The following is a 27469-nucleotide window of genomic DNA, read 5'->3' on the forward strand; positions in this document are numbered from 1 at the left end:
CAGCAACATGGAAGTCTCCATTCTTGTGTTCAACAACTTTCTGAGTCAATAAGCTATCCTGTATTATTGCAGTGTGTTTCAGCTGTATTACACTGTTTTAATTTTCAGTGCATGCAAGACATCTTTAATCGTGCTCGTGTCAGAAAAGTTAGCTAATCAAATGTTTGCTAGATGCACTTTTGCAGTTGTTTGTAAGTCACGAGACTTTCTAGGAAGATCAAATTTGTGTTCAGGAATCATTTTATGTGACCTTTTTATTGATTAATGAACAAAACGCTGGTTCTAGAGCTCATTTCTTATCCTGCAGAAGTAACGGGCTGCACACCAAACTGCTCACGTCACAGGTTTAGAATGAGGACACCGGACTGCGTCAGCCCAGATACCTTAAATTCATCATGCAACACATGAGACAGAATGTAGTAGATGATAAATCAGGAAAGAGTTTTCTATCATTCTAATAAGGCTCAGGTCTGTGTGCGTGGAAAAGACGTCGTGTGGCTGTGCCACAGACTCATGCGTTTCATTTTTTTGTCGTTGCAATAATCTCATAAATATTTTCTTGCTTTGTAAGAAACGATCTGACTGTAACTCCACCGTACATGGAAAACGTGTTCATATCCGTCTGCCTGTCCTCATGCTGGGATCCGTTTTGGCCCAGTCTGCTGTTTGTTTGCTGGGTTTGCAACAAAAACCATTTGGAGCAACAAAATCTGCGTCTTGTTCCTGTGAGTAATCAGCTACATGCGTTTCTGTCCTGGGTGATTTCTTTTGGAGCTATGCTAATGAACAAGGGTGCAAAATCAATCAATAAATAAATATGGGTGCATGGCAGAAGGTTCATCAGGCTTATAAAAGCAGATAAACTGCTTGTCTCTTGAGAAAAAGATACGAGGTAATAGTTTACGCAGGTAAGCGAAGGAGTTGGAGCAATAACCTCTCAGGCCAACATAAATACCCATCGCTCTCCAGTCGGCCGCCTGGCCACGCTGCAGCTCGTTACCGCAGGATAAACACGTTCTAAAGAAAGCAACAAAGACCTCAGAAATATCTCAAGCCGCCCCCACCTCTCTCCTGTTCCTGCCTCTCCGCCCACCACAATATTTCGTCTTCCTGGCCCCACCAAGGCTCATATTGTTGTGCTTAACCTGTTGACAAACATCAAAACATAGTCACAAAGCTTTAAAGTCACAACACAATTGCCGATTTTATCATTTAAGAGCGGAGTGTTGTAGTTTTGATCGCAGCAGGTGATCAATCAGACAGAAACGAGGACGCTCACTCCGTGAAGCGCTGTTTTCGTGTCAACGCGACTTCAAAAACACTCACTTTGTTACAACCTAAGCATCACTGTCCCAAGAAAAAATCTATAATTAAAGACTGTTGTGTTCTGCAAAGAGACAGTGATGGAGAGAAAGAGGCAAACGTGAGGGAACAAATGTCAGAGACAGAAGCTGTAAATGAACACTTTTAAAACACTGCATCCAGAGCAGGCCTGAAACACGGCTTCAAAGCCAAATGCACTAAGACACAGGCAAAAAACAGGGAACTCGGTTTAGTGTTTTCCCATTACATGTACGGTGTATGACCAGGGTGGCCCTCCATGCTGATTACAGACCAATTTACCAGCGCCATAATAGCTGCCTATGGAAACCACAATAAAGATGAGCCATGTTTGGGGGAGGAAATGAGTCCCACTGATTTAGTTTGCCATGGGAATACTGTGCTAGACGTCCTCCTGACGCTGCATGTGGGCATATTTTCTAGCAGAGACAAATTTAACTTTGCATCCATTGTGCTGTTCTGTTGCATGACAATGCTTTCTGAAACAGACAGACAGACAGAAAGAGGCCTTTAATTAAACTAAAGATATCTTCATATTGCTCCAGTGGCTCATGTGGTTGAATGGAGTCCAATCCTAATTTTGGATCGACGAAAGCATCTTTGGATAAGAACCTGCTAATTGACATAACTCTATCACAGGGCAAAGCAGTAAAAAGATCGACTTTGCTGCAAAGCCAAGCTGAGCGTTTACTCGATCTAAGCCGACAGGAGGTTCATCTCTGGCCCCGACAAGCTGGAGGTCCACAACCCTCCACAGCACAGCGTTTTACTGCGGCAGTGCAAAGTGCTGCTGGTGGTCAGCCCCCTCAGCCACAACCAGACTGGCCGAGGCTGTAAATAAAGTTAAGGTTACTATAGTGACAGGGGAAGTGGGAAGAGGTCGGCGACAGTGGAGGGTGGGAGATTTGGGAGGGTTTTGAGGGAGGGAGAAACCTGGCTCATGGCCAGGTCAGTGGAAGAGGACACGAAAAGACCGAGAGCATCATTTGTCTGTCTGACGTTACAGGCAGGCACACGTTTTAAATAGAAACAGAAACATAAGCATGACTAGAAGCGATCGGCTTTCCCATAAATCAATTAAGAATAAAGGATTAATCGTGACTAATATTCTCTTTATGACAGAAAGGAGAACTTCAACAAATTATGCAACGCAAGACATCACTAGGCAGCCTACAGGCAGTGGGCAGCTGATCCTGTTCTTCCTGCTGCAAGGGGTGAGGGAGAGGGAGGGTGAGTCATCTTCAATGAAAAGATAGCACTGAATGACAGTGTGTCACCCACAGGCCAGGACAGGGCACCCGTGACGCACGAACACACAGCATGTGATCTGTGCTGTCCTGGCTTTGCTGTCCCTACATTCTGTTTTCTTGCTGTATGAAATAAATGATAGCTTACACACACTCACACACACACTCACACGCTACTTAACCGGTGAGCTTTGTTTCGAGTCTTGCCAGCACCTGCCGTGCATCTTCCTCACAGAAAGAGTTGTTCCTACAAATAATAAATGTGCTGTTGACTGGAAACAGCTGGAATAGGTTGTCATATACAAACAGAGAGGAAGGTCACGTGACAGAGTTTTCCCAGGTAGGCTGCACCACTGGAAACAAAAGGGAGGATCAACAGAATCTCCCCTGATTGTTTCTTCGGGTCCACAAATCTCTCAAAGAGGAGCCGCCACTCCCTGTCCAAACAGTCGAACCAACATTTGCTCTAAAATCTTTTGTACAACGCTCCGAGTTTGTGTCTCAGACAAAAAACAATGGTTAGTTCAGTATGTGGACTGGACACAAGAGGATGAGTTAGAAGTATGATGACTGTTGGGTGACAAAAATAGTTGTTTTTCCCCCCATTCTGGGATAGGGAAGCCTGGGGAAAATGTGCAGCGTCAAGTGACTTCACTAGCATGTGTTTGTGGAATGTTTTGAAGACTCCTGAGGAGACTTTCAGCCACAATAAAACAAAAACAGAGGTTTGTCACCTGATTATGAGCTTTTCTTAATAGAACAATAGAAATCTGACCTGAAAATTACGAATAAACAAACACAAAGACTTTGTGTTTTTCGAGGAACCTTTTGTTCATCAACCCATTCAGAGCCCATGAAGCCACGCAGATAGTGGGGCTCATTAATGCTTTAAAAACACAGACTGGCCCATTAATGCTGCCTCATCTATCGCCGCTCTCTTGCGTAACCAGTGAATGAGAGCTGACAAATTAAAAAAAAACCATCACAGGCGAGTGAAAACACAAACACGAGCACGGAGACCTAAAAAAATGTGCGTGGTGATACTAGCACCTCTGTTGTGCATATATAAACAACAGTGGATCAGAAAAAAGATAGTAAGCAAATTAAAGCTTAGTCACAAGAATGTATTTCCCACAGGAATGACAATTTTATCCTGTGGGAACAGCTAGACAGGAATTCAGCCTCCACGGAGGACTAGTCTGAACATGCACAGATCTGGCGCTCGCCCAAGTGCCCGGCTAAACCCCAAAGTAGGCGACAGTTCATAAAACTACAGATCACTTTATAATCATAATGACATTACACTCCATTAGAGTGTAAGCAGGTGGCAGGATGAAAGAGCTTTGTGTGTATTTGGTCAGCGAGGGGGACCGACCTGACAGGCTGTGGCATTTTTAAATCCGTTAAAAGCAACTGGTGGCCCCAAATGCAACAAAGGACATGTGTGACCTGTTTGGACTGCTCATTCACAGAGCCGCTGGTTTGGTTTAGCAGGAGGGAGAGGAAAGGAGAAAAAAAAAAAAAAAAAAAAAAAAAAAAAAAATCACAGCACTTACATTCCTCTCATGTTCGGAGTTTATTTGAGCATAAATGCATTAGCGGTGCTTTGATAACAATATCAACCCAGGCACACACTTCCTTTTCCCTCCTGCACCAGCGCACACAGGTCCGGTAGCATTTACAGACATCACCGGGAACAATCGTGACACATACCAGCGAGTGCACGGGAGCATTTCACATCCCTGCACGAGAGGTCGGTCAACATGTGACGCCTAAATACACACTGGCCTGCTGCGTCACCTCAGGTTGTTGCTTTCAGTCCCGTGACTTAAGCATGGCACTTCACAGGCCAATGCTCTTAGGGCAGACTGAGGCCAAACGGCTTGCAGGTCCGACTAAGCTGAGCTCATCAGGGAGATTTGCAATGCACATTTTAGATTTGAATGAAAAGCAAACTGGTGTAGCTTCGGGTTAGCTTGGACGTGGGATCAAACTCGGGCTCCTCTCTGCTGACATTGTGAGAATTAGTTATAATGTGCTCTACATGCAAATGCAAACTGATATCAGTGTGCTGATAACAATCATTTGACCTATAAAGCGCCATACGCAAGAAAGTATACCGTGTAAACACAATGTGCCGGCTGCTGGTGAAGCTGCGGAGGAAAGTCATTTTTAAGGTTTTATTTATGCAGCTGCCTTTTATTCAGACCAAATCAGAGTGTGAAAAACCCCGACGCTGACTGTGTCCCCCCATGTTGGAGCTCCTGATGCTGTCAGGCTGGGATTCATGTGACAAAAAGGCCACAGAGGCCATGACAGCAACAAAACCACAGCAGTGCCTTTGAGTAACCTCTCCCCAGGGGGAATCCTCTTACAGCACTTCCCCTAAACTCTTTTCTAAAGAAACATTGTTATGCGCGCATCACTAGAACTCAACAGGTTAAACTTAAAGATGCAGAAAGTGTTAAAAAACAAAGGCTGGACTTTACGGGAATTAAACAGTTTCACTTGAATACATCATCCCATCCTGTTACTTCCTTTTCTGAGTGAGGTCGTTAGACGGAGCAGACAGATTTCTGCAGCTTACAGAATATGTTTGGATTAATCTGACACTTGTTCTCCTGATGCATATACACACAGTTGCTCCAGCGTAAGGCTTGCTAAAAATGGATTAATGATGCTTGTGGTGGCTATCCAAACATAGACTCTACTTTCCTGATAGAGCCGGCACTAAAACAGGGGTAAAGGATGCCTTAATAAGGGTGAGGTGTCTGGACAATGTCTGTTCTTGCTCCCATATAGGAACTCTGTTTCAGTCAGATAAGGATCATGAGCCATCATTGCCCTCACCTTCCTATCCTCTCCAGAGATAAGGTTGCTGAAGGCACCCGTCAGTGAAGCTACTCAACAATCCTTTTATTTTTCCCAGGTTCGAATTTGGTGAAAGACAAAAGCACATTGAGCACGTTTGTCACCTTTCTGACAAGATAACCGACATCTCAGCCCTTTGGTGGGAGACAGAACAGTGCTTGCACATGCTTGTCATTAAGGACGTGTTGATCTGATATTTGGATAAGATATCCAAGTATTAAGTTGGTGGTGTTTCACTGCAGCTACACCCACTGTGGTCGAAGTGAACGGACGCACCTGAAAAGCTCCCACAGCGACGATGCTTTCACTGTCTTGGTCTCGCTTGGTTTGTGTTCGCTTCGCCACTTCTTTGGAAGCTCTTGCTGGACTTGATTTCACTTCAGCGGTCTCCTGTCTGCTCCAATCCACACTCGATAAGTGTGTGTGAGGAGCAGGTAAAGGATGCGCACTCAGACTGAGAGGATGTAAAAGACAAACCAGCGTGAACGCAATTAACAGCAACCTAATGACGCTCACGCTGAGCTGAAATGAGACTACCGGTAATGAAATTTAGGTGAATGAAGCTAAGGAAGCTGAGCTGAGGCATAAAAGAATTGGTCTCGGTCTGTTCCACACAGTGAGGATTTACATCTTACTAATGTAACCTGGTTATCAGATTTTTGGGTTCTGGATCGGATTGGAAGTGGAAAAAAATTGGATCAACACACACTTGCTGCTACTCTTCTACCTACTATTGAGTAGATGAGCAAAGCTTGGTAAAATAAGTCCATCACTGAAGTTTACATGTCCAACCTGCTTTACAGACACAGAGCTTTGAAATTTGATAAGCCAGGATACATCTATGGAAAACACTGCAGGACATTTCGGCTGTATTGCAAAAGCAAAAAAGCAAAAAGCCACACAGTAAGACTGTATTTACAGATACACTGATTCCTCCCAGCAGCTGCAAGGTGGAAAAGAAAAATCTGAATTACATCCTATTCAGGTGTTTGTATATATTGAATGCCACCCTCACCATTAAAACACTGCTGTTGTGTATTCAAGACTATATTTGGAAAATGACTAGCAGCATGTCTAAGCCTTAATTTCAAAATCATCACAATGAGCTAAAAATGCATTTACTGAAAACATGGTGTGTTCTCAGGAAAGTGCGGTCAGTTCCCCGGAGGACGTAATCCCACACATGACATATGGCATACCAGTCACAGAGCACTGCAGGTCCAGCTGGGAGATCTTGTGGTGAAGCAAATGTGCTTCAGGACATTTCCAGTCCCCACACATAGAAAACAACAACAACAATGTTTGAATTGAAAGGGATCAAGAGTGACAATAAACATCCACCAGCGACCACTTGATCCGCTGCAACAATGGAGGTGTTTAACAACAGCTTCAATACACAAGAGCAGCCCCTGTCCAGCTCGGGGAAACAGCCCGAGGCAAACGGGAGTAAAGGTCTGCACAGAGTGCTTCCTGAGACTTTCATTTGGCTTCTGTCACACGCACAGCAACTCTGCAAACAGCCGTGTTCGGTGTTGGTGCGAATGGTCAACAAGCGGCCGTGACCCCGCTCCGGGTGTGCGCTTTCCTTCAGTTTGACGCCGTTTGGCTTTGGTATGAAAAGATTACACAAGGTTTCCTTCAGTCAAACAACACGAGTGGTTACGTGCTGTGTTATGGCTGTGGACGGTGCAGCGGTCACTGAGGACCGAAAGAGGCCTTTTCTTCTCTGTGAAAACTGGTGGTGGCTTTTGGCCCTCCTTTAAAAAGGCTCTTTGCTTTTCTTTAACAAAGAAAATGTTGGCGCATGAGCACAGCCAACCCAGGGAGAGGTTTAAATGACCAAAGGAAGAAGTGCAATATCACAACGCTTCATTTTTTTGCAGCTCTGACTGCTTAAATGCAGATCCACCTGCTTGCAAAGTTATTGTTGTCTACACCGACGACAGCACCTCTGTGCAAATGTGATTCAGCAAAGCCAGAGCAGTGACCCTGGAAGCCTCTCAAGTATAAAAACAAAACTTCATCAACCGTTTTTCATGCACCAGCTTCAGCAGGGAGCACTTCCCTGAGCGCGTCAGTGCATTTCACTCAGTTCTTCCCTTCTGATGTGTTTGCAGGAGTCTGCAAATCCAGTAGCTGGGACCTACAGAGACAACTGCTGAGTCAGATTTTCAGGTCACTGACAGTAGTGGGGCCCATATACACAACTAATCCTCCATCCACAAATGCCCGGTCAGGCTCTTTTCACAGCACACATGGAAACTAACCCCTGACAATCCCCTTTAACCCCCAACTATCGATGCGCACTAGCAGGCACGCCTCATTCAGCAGTTAATACACCACCGCCTACTAACTGTTACACTTCCATAAAAATACAGAAGTTAGCTTAAACTTACAAATCAGTATATGAAAAAAGTTTCCAAATGTCCTTCAGAACAAAGACAGACGCTTTGATCCCATCACGAAGAGCCTGCGCTTCTTTTTCCTGACTGATGACCACAAACTTCAGTTTCTGAGTTTGGCATCTCTGCAACTACTCCATCCACTACGTAGCTTCTTGCGCCGCACGCCATGCATACCTATGCTGTGACTAAAGTCTGGTTCAGAGAATATTTATGCCACTAGCATACCTCTCATTCCTCTCAGAAAATTAGAAATAGAATTTATTTTTTAATGGAGAAAAAAAGATCAGTGCAAACTTACAGACAAATTATTCGGACTTTCTTTAGAGATTTTAAAGCTCCAAAAGTCCAGAGTACAGTGACTGTTACACATCAATATCACTTTCTTTAAACAAATAAAAAAGCAGCAGCAAATATAATGAGAGACACTTGGATACTGTTTGTTTCTGACTTCGGGATTTGTGACACCAAACTTAGGACAGTCAGTGTATTTAAGAGCCAATCAAATACATTTCCTTTGTTAGCACAGTGACAAAATAAATCTCATTATCAAGTGTTATCAGTAGTACGACTGGCATGTCAGGGGACTGCTTACACAGCCAAGTGTCATTTCTTTGTCCTTCTTGTGTAAGTGAGAGTCAAAGAAATGTAGTCCCATTGTTATGCGCCTCAGTGAAGGTATGCTGTCACGCAGTTTCTACGAAACTAAGAGCAGATAACCGAGGAGCGACTCTGCGCTGGGGCACAGAAGCCTTTGAACAGCTTCTCTTTTAATGAAGTCAATGAGATTTTTTTTTTCCAGACTAAAATCTAATCTTTTCAAAGTGCCTCACTTACCTCTCATCCAGTCGACAACTTGCTTTGGCGTCCACTTGGTTATCGGCTCCATGGTGTGCTCAGAATAAAATCAGAGAAAGAGAAATGAGCCGAAATGTGGCGGCGCTGATGAAGAACTCGGAGAACTGTTTTCTGTCACATTCTTCGCTCCAGCTTCGCTCTCAGCGTCTGTTTGTGTTCACCAAATGAACAACTGTGCGCACACTCGACCGGGAGGCTGGACTGAAATCCCCCTCAGGTCCTCACCGCTCGGGTTGGGATTGATGCTGCATTCACGTACTGCCGGGAATACTCGGAAAAATCACAATTATTCCTTAAATGCCCAGTGAGCCCCGGTGATTAATAAAACACTGATACACTTAACAAATATCACAGTTTATATTTTCACATAGTGCAGATGCCTTCATAATAGTGCTTACGTATCAAAAACTAATACCGAGATATGAATTTCGTTACCATTGCATCATGTTTTTCTTTCTTTCTTTCTTTCTTTCTTTCTTTCTTTCTTTCTTTCTTTCTTTCTTTCTTTCTTTCTTGTAATAAACCAATTTTACAATTTTCTAACCAAAAACCACCAGAACGCCCGAGTGGTGATATGAATTTACGGAGAGTACCTGAACGCACCGTATGATGTAGGTAGTTTCCGTGTGTTCGCCGCCCTCATTTGAAAGTGGAGGCGTGAAACAGTGCTGACCGGTTTGTGTTGTGTTGCTTCAGGAGAAAAAGGAAAATACAGAACAATGTGAACAATCATAATTAAAATAGAACATTTTCCTCCGTTTGTGTTGAGCACTTGAAAGGCCTCATAGATATGATTAAGCTATTGACCTAATGTGACACTAGCTGAATTTGTTCTCTTATATTTGAATGAGCAGTCGTCAAAATACAACATCGTGAGACAAACAGGAGCAGCAGAGCTTTGCTTGTGCTTTCCTGGAACCTGAACATGACTCGGCACTGCTCTCTGCTGGTGTCTTGCTTCTTTGCAGCGTACACTCTGCACGCATCTCTTTATGCACACGCAATAATATAAATTAATATTCCCCATTAGCTCATTTAGAATGGACACACTTGTGCAGTGCAGAGAAAATGAAGTGCAGGCTACGTTGGGTCTGATGAGGGAATCAGTTACTTGCGATATTGTTCTTTTTCTCTCAAAAATTATTTTAAGAGCAGAAAATGACTTTTTAAAAGGGGAATTTAAATGCAGAAAAATATTATCAGGACTATGCTGAAGGTCTTCCTTTAAAAATCTTTATTTGTGATTTTTTTTCTTGCATGACAGAACTGGGACATATAATAGGTAACATGATGCAGACTGGGATTGGACAAAGCAGCTGGTTCAGTGGGTTTACAGTGCTGCAACAGGTGGACACTGCACAACAGCACAGAAAGCGTAAAGGTCACGTTATGGGGAATGTGTATGTTTAAAAGTATGAGCCAGGGGATATATAAAATTTGACCTTTCGTGGGAAAAAAGGTGCAGCATCGTGGTGGCTGCAGTACAGTGTTGCTTCTTTGTTGTGAAGTTGTGTAACCCTTTTGTGATTTTTTTTTTTTTAGAAATTTATAAAACCTCTCAGTCAAACTCCAGCGAGCGACCTTACAAAGAAAACAGCACTGCTCGCTTCTTTGTTTTCTAACCGTTTCAAACACACCTAGAAAGAGTTCGGGCCCTACCCATCAATCCACTATTGTGCAGCTGCACACTCTGCTCTCTAATCAGCTCAGATTAAAGCTCTGCTGTTATTAAACTGGGGCATTCATCAATTTGCTGTCACACATAAACTGGATGCCACAATACACTGTTATACAACTCTCGATTTGCCTGGTCTTCTGTTCTTTGTTCAGACGTGCTGCTTTCCAAAATATAGTTTGAATCCAACCCCTCTCTTTGGTTCACATATAACTAAACCTCTTCATCACCTCTGCATCATAAATATTTCTGCCTCCAGCAAACAAAAACATCCTCGAGTGGTTACATGCGAGTGGTCCGGACTGAAGAGGATTTAGATGGTGTGGAATTTGGGGAATGGCCTCTTGATAGGATTAGGGGAAAGACTGGTGAAGCCGAGGAATCAAAAAAGTGATTTGAAAAGATGTTGGACTGGAAGGAGAGTCAAATTTTCCTTGTTGCAGGTCAGAAATACAGAAATGCGTTAGAGGAGGAGCTGCAGTACGTACAGTAGTCTGGATCTGCTTAAACACAAAGTTGTCAAATGATTAAAAATCCCGCAAAAAACCAACTCTCTCCTTTGTTTTCTGAATCAACATTTATTTCAGTCTCCAAATACAGGAAGTCCAGTTTTGGCAGAGTATATTATTCTGGCATTTACATTAAAACCAAGCTAATAACGTCATATAAACAAAGACAGGCACATGAAACACCAGCACAGGAAGTCATCCACTTCACCTAAGATGAGAGGATATAAAAGGCTAAAGATGTTGTTTTAGTACAAATTAACCACACTTCCTGCTACTGACAGGTTTGTTCTCTAAACACCGAACAGGTTTAATATAGGAGGGGAAATTTCGCACAGTGTGGCATGTGTGTCGCCATATACTCAATATGTTTGGTAGCAGCTGTGTGGGTGGTCTGACTATATTTCTCACACAGCATGCCCGACTGGGGATTCTGAATGTCATCAAATGACTATAAGCAAGTGTTTGAGGGCATTCCAAAAGCAATCCATAATGAAATTATCTCCAATTTAGATCTTAGCGGCTTCATTTACTTCATTGTTACTGAGAAAGTGTGTAAAATGAAAACTGTTTTTAACACAGCGCTGCTCTTATTTCGACTTTTTGAGGCGTGGTAAAGATCCTCGATGTTAGTGTTGGCGCTGAGATGAATCCTCGTGGTATAAGGAAGGCCTTTGACTGATACAAAGAGAGCAGTGTTGCAGAAACACACTGATGGTCCTTTGTGCTCGGATTGTTGCTGGGGGCTTGAAATGAAGAAGCTATGAAGCCTTAGTCTCTCTGATGAGCCTCATCTTTCATTTTACACGCATACAACTTTCAGACTTTCAAAATAAAAATGCAGGTTAGATCAATATTTCTAAAGATCATCTATGGAAAATGTTCTCTACAACAAGCACTCGTCTGATGCACACAATTTAACCCTTTTATCTCAGTCATTAAGTTAAGCAGTACATATGCGTCTCAGTATATAAATAGAGGTTAATGCAGTGAATGCTCTGTGTCTTTAAAGTGGCAGCTGAGGATCTTTACTACAGTGAGACATCAAAGGATGAAGGGTTTACAGGGAGCTTTAGGGGGCATTCTGTGGATTTGAAGGAACGGTGGGTCTGGCGCTGAGGTACTCCAAAACAAAAACCTGCAGGATCTTATTGAGGTTCTCAATAGTGGAACGGTCCAGGTTTTGCTCGTTGTCATCAAACGTGTGCCACACAGACGGAAAGGGGGAGGGGATAAGGTGAAGGACCCGAACACCTGGCAGAGAGGCACATTATGAGGATCACCAAAGAGAACAACACAGTAAGGGCAACTGCTGATTTAGTTGTTGTGTTGCTTGAGGGTCATACCTCTGTTTAGGAAAGGTATATGGTCATCCAGCACATGGCCCACGTGGTGATTTGGCCAGAAATACTGCACACTGTTAGGATGGTCCACCAGCTGGCTCATGGAGTGAAGACGCTTTTCTAAGTTTAGAAAAGGCAGAGCAGAAAATAAAAAGTTCAAAGGTTAGTGAAAACACCTCACATGTTAATTATTAATAGTAAAAATAAATAAATAAATAAACAAACAATTTGCTGTATTTTCTTCTTTCAGCTACTCATCTGCCTCTGTTTCCTCCTCAATTCAATTCAATTCAATTCAATTCAATTTTATTTATATAGCGCCAAATCACAACATAAGTCGCCTCAAGGCGCTTCATAGATACAGAGAAAAACCCAACAATCATATGACCCCCTATGAGCAAGCACTTTGGCAACAGTGGGAAGGAAAAACTCCCTTTTAACAGGAAGAAACCTCCGGCAGAACCAGGCTCAGGGAGGGGCGGCCATCTGCTGCGACCGGTTGGGGTGAGAGAAGGAAGACAGGATAAAAGACATGCTGTGGAAGAGAGACAGAGGTTAATAACAGATATGATTCAATGCAGAGAGGTCTGTTAATACATAGTGAGTGAGAAAGGTGACTGGAAAGGAAAAACTCAATGCATCATAGGAATCCCCCGGCAGCCTATGTCTATTGCAGCATAACTAAGGGAGGATTCAGGGTCACCTGGTCCAGCCCTAACTATATGCTTATCACACCAACCTATCACACCAACCCTCTGCATCTCCTCCTTCGATACCTCCTCTCAGGTCTTCCTCTTTTCCTCCTGCTCCATATTTAGCAACCTTTGTCTTTTATCTCTCCTCTGCACATGCCCAAACCATCTCAGCCTTGTCTCTCTAACTTTGTCTCTAACTCCTCTCTCCCTGCACCAATCAACATGGCTGTATCTGTCAAGGTACGGCTGCGTGGTGGCAGGATGTAGGACCCAAACACAGGATTTACAACACGGGAAGTTAACTGAAAACGGCAGCTTTATTGCTGGAAATAATTCTACACATTTACAGAAACCATCCCAAAAACAAGGAACTGGAAACCAGAGAACTAGGAATTTACTAGGAGCACAGCGGCAACACGCAGAAAAAAGGATTTATGACATGACAAAGACAGAAGAAAACACAGGGCTTAAATACACACGGGAGTAATGAGGGAAACAGGAGGGAAACACGGCTGGGACTAGTCAGACACAACGAACGGGGAGGAAGCAAAACTGAATACACTGAACACAGAACAAGAAACTATCAAAATAAAACAGGAAACATGAGATCTTCACTGTGACAAGGAGACATGACTGACAAGGGGAATCAGACATGAAACATGGAGACAAGAGTAACTAAACGTGGAACACAGGGCAGGCATAGCGACGGAAAACTAGAGACTAGAAACTGAGCATATAACACACACAGACACGACTTAAGGAGACACAGCTGACAGGGAAGACAGATGAGTAAACATGGAGACAGAACAAAACCTAAACTATAGACGTGGAAGGCAAAGAAACAAAACCTAAGAACTTGTAATCACAAAGAACTTTGGAAGCTAGAAACACAAAAGACTAAACCCCGGAAAGCTCTAAATCTAAACACTGGGTCACCAGGCCCAGGACCGTAACAGGATCCATGCAGGTTAACTAGTTTCCATTAACAACCCTTTAAGCCACAAACCCATGACTGTTATCACATTAATTTATTCATAATCTCATTGAAATGTTGCAATTAAAGGATAATGTGTTACAAAGGTGAATAGCTTCTATATGGTGATGACTAACAAGACTCATGTAGCTGCTAATGTTTGGTGATCACTCAACCTCGCTGCACCAAAGACAGCATATTATACATAAAGCATTAGTGAATGATTATTCACCGATGTGCTGAAGTCTGGAGAGCCAGGCTGTTGTGCTTGGAAACTGGTTGCCAAAGCGAGGACTGGGAGCGCCGATCAGATCCAACAACACAAACAGATCCTGGAGGAGCAGAGACAGGACGGGATGAATGATGCCCATCTCTCATGAGAAACTCTGTCTACACACCCCGGCGGTAATTCCCCGTTAAGCAGCTCATTCCCATAATAATCACACCTCAGCGGTGCTGCTTTGAGGTGATTACATCACGTGCTCCACGGTGCTGTACATAAAACACACCAATCTGTCTTTCTGTCTGTCTACACGCATGCACACACACGCTCACACACCAGCAATGTTGGGAAACTTTATCTCCCCAGTTTTTGGATAACAGTTATCTCTTTATAGCGTGGATACGGACATATATACCGGGTACAGTGACATCATACTTTTATAGAGCGTGTAATAACTTCTGCTCCATATAAAGCCCTCCGAGCCTCCCTGGTGATGAAATAAGTGGCCGTGTAATTCTTTCAAATACAAAACTATTTAAGAAATGCACTTCAGTTGTTCGAGTGTGTAAGAGGAGATCAGGGCTAAGCAGATTGTACTGAAATTGATGTTGGCTAACAAAAGGATGATCTTGAGTGTGCTTAAGTGATTATCCTAATCCTCCGTGATTTGGACAGAGAAGAATTAGGAGAAGTGATGTTTACAATGCCGTGCAGTTGGTTGGTGTCTGCGGCTCCTGGAGGATGCGCGGTGGCCTCCATCTTCTGGGCAAGGTGGCGAGAGCCATACAGGGAGTCTGTGGCGGTCCACTGAAAAAGAGCCTCCTCCCCATCAAAGAAGAGTAACTGCAGGGTCAGGTTGGAATTTAAGCTCTAAACAGAGTAAAAACAAAAACCAGTAGAATTACTTTTTATCCAAGAGTTTTGCTGCCATCTAGTGTTGTTTCATAGTACTTGACAGAAAACTAAGAAAAATGTTTTTCAAGGGAAATATTCATTTTATTCTTTTGCTTCATTGCTCTTTTCTAGAACAGATTTTTTAAACACACGATTTATCAGCTCTCATATTGATTATGTGTCCTCTCGTCCACAGAATGCATTTGAATTCAGTGTGCTTCCTATTTCCACCGTGACCTCTGTGACAGACAGTTGAGTGTGGAAAACACGTCCCCTGGCTGATCTCTCTGTCACAGACGATGTCACTGTCCGCCCAGCAGACAGGAGGCTGAGCTCAGCTGTGGAACAGGAAAAGGGCAGAGGAGCTAGCTGCATGAATGCTAATGTTTTTTTTCTTTTCTAATGTATTAATACTGAGCAGAACAATTAAAACGTGTATGTACTAATGAATTTAAAACATCCAGAATGTAACTTGAAATGTTGCTCTTATCCCGATCTTGAGTTGTAGTGTGGACGCCTGCAGGTTCACAAATGAATATAAAAAATATTTAGTGTTTGAAATGTGTAGGCTACATTTGAGCAACATTTAAATGCCTTTTTGACATCAGGCATAGAAAGCCAGCAGTGCTGGAGCAGTACCAATAGCTCTGGTCTCACCTAAATGGATTACAGCCTTCATCAATGCTGGTTAACTCAACGTGTCATATCTCTGCTGTGAAAAACGTCTGCATCCTCTTATTCCCTGACTCTGTGAAAGCTCTTAGCAGACGGCACTGGGCAAATTCTTATATTTCCATCATGTAAGGATCAATACGAGCAGTGAATTGATCTTAATAAGTGTAAAACATAGTGTAAAACATAGAGCCAAACTCTCGTATTTTCCTTTTTGCAAGAGATCCTAACTGGTGTTTAAAATGCACTGGTGTACTGGTGGGAGCTGTATTACCACACAATGATGGGCAGCTACGTCAAGTCCTGTGAAACAGGTTATAGCACCACCTGTGGCGGCAATAACATGAAGTCTGTGGACATTTATGCACAACTCACCGATGGTCCCACCGGAGCATTTCAGTCAGGCTGAGTTCTGGACTTTGACTCTGCCGTTGCACAACCTTGATTGTTTTCAGCCGTTCTGTTATAGATCTGCTGCTGTTCTTGGGATCATTGTCCTGATGTATGCCCTAGTTTTGGTTGAACCTTAACATTTTACATGATAACTGAGGCCTGTAGAGTCTGAGATAAAGCTCTGGGGTCTCTCTGGCCATTACACGGTCTGACCTCGGTTTGAATTCGGTGGGATGCTCCCTGCTGGGAGGACCGGCAGCTGTTTTGAATGTTTTCCGCTTGTCACTGATGTTTCTCTCTGGAGAATGATGGACTTCCAACTGTTTGGAAATGACCTTGTAACCCTTCCCAGATTGATGAGCAGCAACAGTTGCTTCTCAAAGCTCATCGCTGATGTCATTCATTCCTGGCATTGTGTTAATGCACACCTGAGTCGCTCACGCTGATGATGATCAGCCAATCAAGTGTGACTGATTAGCAGCGCCTGAGCACTTGTCTCTTAATTCCTATATGAGGACGTAGTTTAAATTGTTTTTCACAGTGGTGTGAAATCTTTTCCTAATAACTACAGAGCCTGGGTGTTTAAGATAAAAATATATTATATCAAAGTGCTGCAGGTAGGAAAATTGAATGCTCTTGGTGTTTTGTTACCTCTGGCCAGGTTTCCTTTCAGCTTTCATTTGTGTTGTTGTTGTGTGATGTTGTGTTGTTCATCGTGATTCATGACCACAGTCAAGTCAGTGCTGATCACAACCTCTAAAACACCAAACACATTACAGACTAGCACCAAAAGGCTTGGGTTTCAATGAAACGCCTGTTACTAATAATGTATAATGTACCATTTTAGCTTACTGTGCCCTGCAGCTGTAAATCATGACTTAGAATTATACCTTGTGAGCTTTCAGATCCAGATCCAGGGCTCTTGCCAGCTCCAACATCATGGCACAGGGAACGGCAGAATCCGTGGCTCCTTGGAACTCTCTTCCGTGCCATTGTGGTGGGTAGTACTTGGAGTCGTAGTGACAGGCTAGGACCAGGCGGCGTTTGGCTGATGGGTTCAGGGTGGCAATTAGGCTGGTGAAGGGCAGAGGTCCATATGGTGTTTGTGACACAAACTTGTCCTCTGTAACGTCCCACTGTGCTCCGAGCGAACCGAGGGTTGTTTTGATGTGCTGCGGACACACACGCAAAGGTTTTTATGTAATTTAGCCTCTCCTTCATCTTATCATCTCCTTACTACTTAGCTAAACCACTGAATATACTGACCTGATTCCTGTTTTGCAGAATTAAACAGCATTTTATTATTACCAGTGGAATTGCATTTACTACAAATGTGGAAAGTGTCCTCCCAGGTGTAAAACATTGTGTTTTTTTGGAGGAAATATAACATTATTTTTACATTTTTCCTGCCATCCAGACGTGTGCACACATGATGATAGTAAAGATGACTGTTCCTCTAGTTAAAGACACAGATCTGGTATCAGATCAACTTACGTCCTGCACAGCCTGGCTGCCAGCAGACCCTGGATACCTGGTAACGAGCAGTGGTCTCAGGTCCCTCTGCCACATTTGCTCTACATCAGTGTGCGACAGGGCAGCGCGCATCTCATCCTGTGTTAGCGTGACAGCTGTGTGGTACAACTGGACAGGACCAAAGAAGCAAGAGATAAAATGAATGGATTCAACTGATACTTAAAATAAGTGGTTGTCAGAAAAACAACAAAAAAGTATTGCTCAGCAGTCCTACGGCTTGTTTTTGTTCATCACTGCAGAGCATAGAACACAACAAGCAATTCATAAACATCTGTTTTCACACAGCGTGTGCAATGGTCCACTTTTTTCCTCAGCAGCTGTTTAATAGTAGCAGAGAAGCCTGTGATGGATTCAAGTTAAGTAACTGTGCGGGTGACGCATAGACTGCTGTTGTGTCATAATGATACGTTCATCCTGTCATGTTACAGGAAACAGCGCTAAGATTACAAACATGGGGAATTTGGATGTTTCATATATGCAGGAACTTTGGGGGAGGAAAGAATAAATGTAGCTTTTTTAACAGAAAAAATAAATATGAGCTATGAGTAACTTGATCATATGGTAAAGCTGTTAAATAAAAGACAGTGTCCTTAATAAGCTGTGAAAAAAGCCTGTCGGGACACAAGAGCTAATTAGAGCTTTGAGAAGAGACACAAGTTTACAGAGTGGCTCCTTTAAAAAAGCAAGCATCTAATGAATAGACAGGAGGCAAAGACAAGCATAGTTGTTAACATGGAATTACTCTTCTTTAGTAAAATGCCAGTTTGCTGTTTTGTGCAAACTATAAGAGTCAGTTCAATGACTGCTGATTCACAGTCGTGGCCTAAAAAACCGCATTGATCTTCCAATCAGTCCTGTTTCATTTGGTCACAAAGTTCACCTGCTGAGAAACACTGTTGTCCTGGTAACAAACAGGGAATCGGGGGGAAACAGCTGAGAGTAAATATCAGAGACCAATCAAAGCCCGCGTCTGTGTGCGGCTCCATTTTTTCTATTAGGCCCTCAGCTAGTACTTAATTGGGAATGTGGTGGAAACGAGCAGCACTCCAAGGTTATAAAATATTTATATAGATTCAGAGCTTAAAGGAATAATATTAAGGTTATTATCAGTTGATGTGGTCATTATTCACTTAATGAATTAGTCATTTATATTTATGTTATGTTTGTTGGAGTTGGAATAAATGGCCGAAGCAACAAACTGACAGATTAACTGACTCTTTGCTTCGGCACTGCTACATCTGCAGAACCAACAACAACATTTGCTCTTCTTTGCAGACAACAACAGAAGATACGTTCCCCAGGTCTGTTTATTTCAGCGGAGGCACAAATATTCACTTACAAAACCTGCTCCCAGTACGTCTTAAGCCCATAGTGGCTGACTCATACAGCAGGCCTGTGTTTGCAGAGGGAAAACTATAATTATGTGGTCACACAGACTGAATACAGCCCTTCAAAGAGCTGGGGCTCACTGAGCTCATAGAGGGTTAAAAGGGGGTCCACTTAAGGTCTATAAATACCAAGACCCACAATTGGAGGATCAATGATGATGGCTGTGCTGCCATAGCAACCAAGCACAGGGGAGAGGAGAAGAAGAATATAGATGAAGAAGATTTATGTCCAGGGATACCCTGGTGTACCTCAGGAGAATTACACAACAGTGTTAAAAGCGCAGGGGATTGTTCTACCGTCATGAACACATATTTCACTTAATTATAAAGATGTATCCGATTACTTGAGAGCCTCTCTTTTTCTCTTATGGAGTAATGTAACAGCAGTAACGGTGCAGGTAACCACAAACAATATAATCACAATATAAAGACATTAACATGCTAAAATTACTATTATTTTTTTTCTACATGGTTAATTATTAGTCCCAAAACGATCAAATCATTCAGCACAGATGCTTTTAAATGATAAAAGCATCACAAAGACAGGAAATAATGACAGTAAGCAGTCATGCTCGTGTCGAAAGCAGGTTACTGATGGTCAGAGTAAACACAGCACGTGGTAAGTTCTTATTTTAATGGATTCATATTTGGAGCAGATTTCTCTCAGCGTTTAAACACATGACTGTGAAGCAGTACCACGGTGCATTCAGGCCCAGAACGCGAGCAGATCCTTTGAATATATTTACCTTTTCTTCTGTCCATGGGATTCCGTTGGTGTAGTGGATGAGGGTCACGCAGACAGCCACAGTGTGAAATAAAGACATTGTGGAGGCAGCGTGGCTTCGATCAGCCACTGATGTAGTCGCTCCTTTGCACATTCCTGTCTCTCCTCTGTGAAAGCTTTCAGATCATGTGAAGAGCAGGAGGGAGGACTCTAAACCGCAGCGCGTCACCGTCTGTGTGTGTGTGTGTGTGTGTGTGTGTGTGTGTGTGTGTGTGTGTGTGTTTTCCACTCCCAGGAACCGCATGGGTGCCTGACACAGTGACCCCAGAGTCATTTGATAGGTGCTCATTTTGAGCAGCAAACCGCACATTCTGTATGTTCATAAGCTGCAGGTCACAGCGTAAAGCCCAGCCACGTGAACGGGAGCTTTACTCTGGTGCACCCTCCTTATTGTTTTATGCACACAATTTATCGTAAACACATAACAATGAAGTATATTTATGATGCTTAAATGATGTTTTAGTTTTCATCTTTTTTAATGCATTATTTTGTTGCTCTCTGTTTTTTGATGGGATTATGAAAGCATTGCCATTTAGAGATGCAGCTGCATTGTTCCAGTGCAACTCCTGATCTGTGTTTATGGAGTCACGAGCTCTGTGCGCATTAAAATCGTTAAACTCACGTGCTTGTGTTTGGGTTTTCTCTCTTGTAGATAGGATTTCCTGGGTTCCTATGAGCCCCTCTATAACCCCCCCCAATAGCACCCCAGTGAAAACCCGGTATGTTCAGGGACATATAGGAAATGAGTTATCAGCCACTTGTCACCGCACACTGGTACAGGGGTGTGTAGGATTAGCATAGTGAGCTCTCATAGCAACTTTACATTTTATTTTTCCTTCGCTTTCGAGAGGACACGTGAACCCAAACCATGACGGTAAATTGGCACTCACTGCATTAACAGATCCTTAGGCTCCCCCCCTCCCCAATAGGTTTCTATTTATTTTAATTAAATAAATGCATAATTTTTCACCTATAATGTTTTTAAGAATACGCCCTGGCAAAAACAAATAAACACAAAAATATTTGACGAATTTCCTGTTTATATTATATTAGTATTATTATTTCTTAATCTAATTAAAATGTTCTATTATTTAGCTACTTTTTGATATTTTTTCTGACCGGCGCTCCAGACGTCATCTACCACGTGGTGTCTTTACCACGTGACCAACCCGGAAGCCTGCACCGTGTGTTTGGCATGTCAACATGTCTGAGAGGAGTCTCCTGCTTTAGAGCTTCATTTTTCTAACCGTAGGGTTTTTTTCTTTGCACCATGGCGCAGGAGGTGTGCGGCCTGAAGGCGCAGCTGCGGGAGAAAGAGGAGGAGATCGCAGCTCTGAAGAACAAACTGGCGCAACTGGAAAAGGTGCGAAAGTGAATTCACGTCTGTGTATCGGTGTGTTTCGGTGTGTGTATGTGCCTGATTTCTTGTGTGGCATTAACGGTGCAGTTATAACGTGAGCATAATGGGAGCTTAGTTTAGTGACGATATCGGGGAAGGACGTTATGTTACTCCAACACCTCAGAGTTTATCCGGCTATCACAAGGTGTCGCCACAGCAACCAGCTGCATAATTAATATTAAATGCATCATTGAGACAAGAGTTCATATTCACCTGATCCTTACAATCTCAGAGTTTAAGATGAAAAGTTTGCATTAATTCTTATAAAATAAGATTCCCCATTGTAGGCGTCTAATTATTATATTATTACCTGACGTTTTTAAACCTTATTTTAAATAAAAAAATCCCTAATATATTCATTTATGTGAGCCTACAATTTGTTTTCTCCATCTAACCATGTTTATTGATCGTTTATCTTATCTTCTAAATATGTCACCTATTTGTGCTTTACTTTAGCCTGCCTGTTATTAATTATTATCTCTTTCTAACATTTAATCTTTGACCTTTGCTGGTCAAACCTTTTTATTTCCTCCTGTTTTCACATGTTTTGAGTTAATATCATTCAATCCAAAATCATCCATTTTTTAAGAACATTTTCTGTTCGCCCAGATGATCCAAAGTTTGGACATGATTTCTTTGACATTCCAGCTTCATGGATCAAATACTTTCCTGGATTTTTTTAAAGACTCATCCAACTCACTTTCTGACCTTTTTTCATAGACTGAAATCTTTTGAACATGAATAGCTGGAAAGCTGTCATGAAAAAGAGTGAAATGTTCAAGTGAACCAGAATCTGTAATTTAATATAAATGCATAAAACATGTCTGAGTACTGGCTCTTTAACATAAGGAAAAATCAAAGTAAAAATTCAATGAGAGTGGTCACATGGTGCAGCTGTAATCTGAGTGCAGCGATACATTTGTACATCAGAGTTTATCGAAAAACACAAAATACTTCAAAACCTTAAAAAACACATCTGGATTGATTTTAGAGGGAAACTGTGGAAGACTTTGGTGAATAAAAACTATGCAAATGTATTTGGTGTGACATCAGAGCCGAGCTGCATCGGTGGAGCTACATCAGAGAGTGACGCCCTTTACTCCGCTCACAGGCAAAGCGGCTCTCACCAACGAGGACATCATGCGGTACAGTCGACAGCTCCTCCTGCCCGAGCTTGGTGTGCAAGGTACGGATGGCTGCAGATTACACTCGTCTGATGTTCAGAGCATTGTACCAAGTGAGGACTGATTATCTGCAGGTCAGCTGAATCTGTCCAAGACATCCGTGCTGATTGTGGGCTGTGGAGGACTGGGCTGCCCCCTGGCGCAGTATCTTGCAGCAGCAGGTGTTGGTAGGTACGCTTGTTGATTAGAGGACATCACCACCAAAGTAATCAGCTCATTAAAAGTGGCGTTTACTTAAAATAATGTTGAGCCATAAAAAGTTAATTTTTGGTGAGTAAAACGATTAAAGCTGAAGAGACAAGAAAACGTACGGTATAACATTTAAGATTTAACATTTAGTGAATTGAAATAAGAGAGAGTTATACTACCTGTTTTCTCAGGTGGGGTGTCAGGCAAACTTTGGATGCATAATTTAAAAGTTTGTACCTTATGAGTATACTCATTGGTATTAGTGTTTGATGAGTTTTAAAGCCTTTCTTGCCTCCCCAGGTCGCCTCGGCCTGCTAGACTACGATGAAGTGGAGCTGAGTAACCTGCACAGACAGGTGCTTCATGGGGAGGAGAACCAGGGCCAGGCCAAGGCGCTCTCTGCTGCCAGTGCAGTTCAGAGGTACAGACTTGGTACTGTTTTATTGCTGCAATCAAGTGTCTGCATGTGAACAACTGCTAATATCTATGCAAGAAACCAGAGACTGGGTATTTCTCTTTTTAGTCCTGGTCACTTTAAGGAAGCCTTGGTTGCATGCAGGTAAGCGTGAAGGACTAAAACATAGTGCAGTGGCCACAAAACCACCGTCCTTCATCCCAGCACAGTTTAAACTCTTATTCTTCATTTAGTTCCTACATTCAACAACAGTAACGACATCTTACTTTGACATTTGCTGTCAGCCCTGCAGGCTCAGTCTGACACGATAGGCGACGGCTTCCCAGATTGCTCTCTGTGTACACTGCGTATAATTCGTGGTATGCAGATGTGTAGAGAATACCAAAATCATCTAGGACTTCAAGTATGAAAGATTTTTTGAGTATACTGTTACTAATCTGTCTAAAAATGCCCTCCCGCCCCGAACTGGAAACAGAGACCTTACTGTTTGGATATTATTAGTAGATGTTCAGTAACTGTGATAATTAGTGTATTTTATGCTTTGTGCAAACATTGGGCTGCGTTATAATGCACACCGGCGCTTTCCAGTCTCACCACAGGTTATATTTGGTTTTGTATTTCACCCCAGTCTACAAATATTTTGTAAACATGTTATTTTAGAGACAGCTGTTTTTGTGCCTTTTTGCCACACAGTAGGCCTTCTGTGGTTTCACGCACACGTCTTTAACCTACGGCCACACGAGGGCGTCAGTTCGCTGACTAGCAAAGAACTGAAACATCAATTTAATGCTGGGCTGCACTTGTTCCCCAGTTTTATTGAGCCTTGTTGTTAATAATTGCTCTTTAATGATCGTTTCTTGCATGCACGATGCAAATGACGTGCGACTGTAATGTTTGTCAGTGTTTTTCCTCTGCGTTGGAAGTCGAGATGGCAAAGATGGAGAAGGAAGGAAGCACGAGCAGGTTTCCGACAGGTCTGCTGCCACAGTCGGGACTCACATGTTGCGTTTTTTTTGCTTTCTTGGCTCTCGTGCTGCTGCAGGACAGTTAAGGTGTTTGTATTAAATGTGCTGTTTATGCAGGACACAGACTTTATAGGGAATTACTTGAATCTGCATTTATCTCTGCAGGTTAAATTCCACTGTGGAGTGCATTCCCTACCACCTGCAGCTCTCGCCGGAAAACGCTTTACAGCTTATTCAACAGTATCCTCTATTTCACAGACCTCTACTTGTAAAATCATGAATATGTCACATAGCTGCTATCTGCCAAGTCTCGTTCTGTGATTACTTATCAGCGCACATGAAGAGAAATTCAGAAGAAGCTGTAAGTAATGCGTGTCTGATAAACCGCGAGGACGCCTTGACTTCACTGACCTCATATATGACATTGTGGCTGATTGCTCAGACAACGTCCCCACTCGTTATCTGGTGAACGACGCCTGCGTGCTCAGCGGCAAACCTCTCGTGTCGGCGAGTGCCTTACGGATGGAAGGGCAGGTAAGGTAGAAGGCAGACCCCCGTTTTCCTCATCGGTGCAGTGGGTACAGTATGCGGTATCTCTTGTGTGTCTGCAGTTGACGGTGTATAACTACCGTGGAGGCCCCTGCTACAGATGTCTGTATCCAGTGCCTCCACCTCCAGAGACGGTGACCAACTGCTCTGATGGAGGAGTGTTAGGAGTGGGTGAGTCTTGTTCCCTCACCTTCCCAGAGGCCACAGTCGGTGTAAATGATCGTTCTTTATAATATTTCCCGCTTGTATTGAAGTTCCAGGGATAATGGGCTGCTTCCAAGCTTTGGAAGTCCTCAAGATTGCCTCTGGACAGGGCTGTATCCTTTTTTTCTTCACCTTCTTGTTATATATAGTTTAGTTATTGTGCTTCTTTGCATCTGAGCTCTTTTGCTTAGTCACCAGAATTGATTAACAATGAGCTGCTGAATGATAAGGAGGGGAAGGGAGATTTTTGTTTGCATTCTCTGAGTTGACTATTTATTTGCCATTGTCATGTTCTCGTGCTGGTACTGAGAGTCACGGGAGAGAATAGACGCACCCCGTCCTGCCTTCTGTATTGCATTGTTGTACTGATGCTAACACCTCCCGTGATGCGTCAGCCGGGAAAGTGTTGCACCATATTCCCAGCAAAATCCCCGAATGTTGCTATGGCTTTTAATGTACCAGTGGGAGACGTGCCAGACTCTGAACCTCTGAATCGAGCGACACGGTGCTTCTCAGAAGTAAGTAGCCTTGTTAGTAACCTTGACCGGGCGTGCCAGCTTCCTGCGGCCAGCAGCTGGTGATGTTTGACGCCCAAGATGCCAGGTTCAGGTCGATCAGGCTGCGGCCAAAGCAGGCCGGCTGTGCTGTATGTGGAGAAAACCCCAGCGTGACCCGGCTGGTGGACTATGAGGCTTTCTGTGGATCTGCTGCCACAGACAAGGTTGGTCATAAGAGAAACTCACGGAGTTCCTCATTTTCTGCAGTCACGCCCATTTACGGAGGAATGCTGGTTTTTGAAGGTTTCAAACGTGTTTCCTAAATCAACTTGATTTATATTAAAGTGACATTTTTAAAAGTGCAAATAATTATCCCTAATTCTCTGAAAATTCTCTTTTCAGTGCCGCAAACTAAACCTGCTGTCCAAAGAGCAGAGGATCACAGTGCAGGTGGGGATTATATAGTGCAGAGCGCTCGGTCATTGCGTGACTCCCTGTATTTAGTGCTGTTTATTATATGATTACTCACAATTTTCTCAGTTTTCATGCGCATTCATAAACTGATTGCATCTCGGTGCTGACCCAGCCCCAAATGGGAAATGACTTAAAATGCGCCTGTAAATTTTCTATGGGAAAGAATAACACGTTCTCTTTGGCACCGAGCGCAGGAGCGTGGATTGCATCTGTTTATGTTTCTGCAGAACTGCTGCTTTGAAACCCACTGAGTCATTTAGCACAGAGATGGGGATCATGATTGATTGGGGTGCAGCTGAGATTGTGCAAGAGGCTGCAGTTAGAAACAGTTTTGCTTCCTGTGAATTAAGGAAAAACTGTTAAAACGTTCATATTACTCTACAATTACGAGTCCAGGCACATGAGTAATTTTGGTTTCCCTGCTTACGTAGAAATCCACGCCTTTCCCCAAAAAGCGAAGCCGCACCTCTGTAATTGTAGCAGCTGGTAGTTTAAGTGTATTAAGGGCTGTTTTAATGTGATTCCAGGACTATAAATCGATAATGGACAGTGAAGAGCCCCATCTCCTGTTGGATGTACGCCCTCTGGTGGAGGTGGATATATGCCACTTAGCCTCCTCTCTCAGTATCCTTTAAGACACAAATCGTTCTGGCTGCACCATAATCGTGTATTTTCTCTTCGTGCGAGCCTCGTGTCTGTGTGGCTGTTCGCCTTACATTGCTGCCAGATATTCCACTCTCAAGTCTGGAGGAGAGGAAGAGGGAACATCTCCAGTTACTCCGGGAGAGAATCAGCCAGCTGAAGCACCAGATGGCAGGTGACTGCCAGCCGCCAGGTAACACAGCAAAAACACCATTTAGGGTGTGTTGTTTGAAATGAACGGGCACGTACAGTCACTTGTGCATATTCAGAGGCCACTGTGTAGTCTCACACTGCTGGGCCAGAGGCTTATTTTGGACAGCTAGAAACAGGTTGTAATGGGGTTGCTATGTGAGGCCTTTTCCAAAACAAATACAGTCAGCCTGTGCAGCTGGCCCGCTTTACAGAAATTAACATTCAAAACATTATTTTGGTGACGTTCTTTAATCAGTGAGATAAATTTAGCCTGGACTTTACTCTGTCTCGATTTTTAAATATTCACCTGCTTGTACCTGATGTTGTGTTTCAACCAATCAAACGTAATGAGTCCACCAGTCTCTCTTGACTTCTCTCTCCAGTTTACGTGATCTGCAAGCAGGGTAACGATTCTCAGAAGGCCGTGCAGATTCTGGAGAAGATGAGTGGATCAGAAGTGGACCGTGTCACCGTAAAAGACATCTGTGGGGGCCTCACGGCTTGGGCGAGGGGAATAGACTGCACTTTTCCGCAGTATTAATGCATTTATTATGTTTTTACTGTTAATAAAGGCTGCTTTCTGTTTGTTTCTCTGTTGTTCTTGGCTTTCTTTAAACTGAGCATCCTGATTAGAGAGAGGCTGTTTGTAATGTTCTCAAATGAAAAATCTCACAATGCAGTGGAACTGTTGGACAATTTCCTGAAATTTGTTCTGTAATATTCCGAGTATTAGTTAAATAACATATTAGCCCTTCAAAGTTAATCTATTCATAGACAACGTCCCTTTATCTTAAGCCGAGCGCACTTTAGGTAATAAACCTCGACTTGTATGAACTCCTTCAGTGTCCCCTTGCGACTCTTGCTTCCTACTTGGGAGAGCCATTTATTACAATTCGATCCGGGTCATGTGGAGTAAAGTTTTTTTTCTTTTTTTTTCTTTTGGCATGACCAAGTTGAAATA

At 43.0% G+C, this 27469-nt stretch overlaps 3 protein-coding genes across 4 annotated transcripts in view; 1 reads left to right on the plus strand and 2 right to left on the minus strand.

The window, feature by feature from the left end:
* LOC113011846 (connector enhancer of kinase suppressor of ras 3) overlaps positions 1-8922 on the minus strand; it is a 42982-nt gene extending 34060 nt beyond the window's left edge. The window contains exon 1 of the mRNA XM_080293885.1: positions 8699-8922. Within this exon, the coding sequence (XP_080150011.1) occupies positions 8699-8750 (52 nt within the window). The 5' untranslated portion in view covers positions 8751-8922. The remainder of the gene's footprint in view (positions 1-8698) is intronic.
* A 2030-nt stretch (positions 8923-10952) lies between these two features.
* qpct (glutaminyl-peptide cyclotransferase) lies at positions 10953-19991 on the minus strand. Of its 2 annotated transcripts, none has more exons than XM_026152695.2 (7): positions 19761-19991; positions 17588-17734; positions 16984-17265; positions 14837-15004; positions 14144-14243; positions 12247-12363; positions 10953-12154 (listed from the first exon to the last, which is right to left on the minus strand). In XM_026152695.2, exons 1-7 carry the CDS (start codon positions 19890-19892, stop codon positions 11973-11975), a joined length of 1128 nt encoding a protein of 375 aa, XP_026008480.1. In that variant the 5' UTR covers positions 19893-19991; the 3' UTR covers positions 10953-11972. The 2 variants fall into 2 exon arrangements, 1 of the variants encoding a protein (XP_026008480.1); XR_013903746.1 differs by having other exon boundaries at positions 11675-12154; positions 12247-12778; positions 19761-19946.
* Positions 19992-20948: 957 nt separating this feature from the next.
* Positions 20949-27097, plus strand: mocs3 (molybdenum cofactor synthesis 3). The gene is made up of 13 exons (XM_026151625.2): positions 20949-21161; positions 22251-22383; positions 22456-22548; positions 22871-22991; positions 24116-24190; positions 24367-24484; positions 24562-24670; positions 24754-24816; positions 25261-25424; positions 25603-25650; positions 26202-26298; positions 26402-26509; positions 26892-27097. The coding sequence occupies exons 1-13, from the start codon at positions 21069-21071 to the stop codon at positions 27047-27049; spliced, it is 1380 nt and encodes a 459-aa protein (XP_026007410.2). The 5' UTR covers positions 20949-21068; the 3' UTR covers positions 27050-27097.
* The last annotated feature ends 372 nt before the right edge of the window (positions 27098-27469 follow it).

This window comes from Astatotilapia calliptera, chromosome 19 (genome assembly GCF_964374335.1).
Source record: "Astatotilapia calliptera chromosome 19, fAstCal68.1, whole genome shotgun sequence".
Lineage (NCBI taxonomy): Eukaryota > Metazoa > Chordata > Actinopteri > Cichliformes > Cichlidae > Astatotilapia > Astatotilapia calliptera.

Excerpts from the sequence above, each read along its gene's own strand:
- mocs3 (XM_026151625.2), top strand. The coding sequence starts at position 21,069 with ATGGCGCAGGAGGTGTGCGGCCTGAAGGCGCAGCTGCGGGAGAAAGAG. Across the intron at positions 25,425-25,602 it reads GATCTGCTGCCACAGACAAG|TGCCGCAAACTAAACCTGCT; the intron begins GTTGGTCATAAG and ends TTCTCTTTTCAG. Across the intron at positions 26,299-26,401 it reads CCACTTAGCCTCCTCTCTCA|ATATTCCACTCTCAAGTCTG; the intron begins GTATCCTTTAAG and ends CATTGCTGCCAG.
- qpct (XM_026152695.2), bottom strand. The coding sequence starts at position 19,892 with ATGTGCAAAGGAGCGACTACATCAGTGGCTGATCGAAGCCACGCTGCC. Across the intron at positions 12,364-14,143 it reads CTCCAGACTTCAGCACATCG|AAAAGCGTCTTCACTCCATG; the intron begins GTGAATAATCAT and ends TTCTAAACTTAG. Across the intron at positions 12,155-12,246 it reads TATACCTTTCCTAAACAGAG|GTGTTCGGGTCCTTCACCTT; the intron begins GTATGACCCTCA and ends CCTCTCTGCCAG.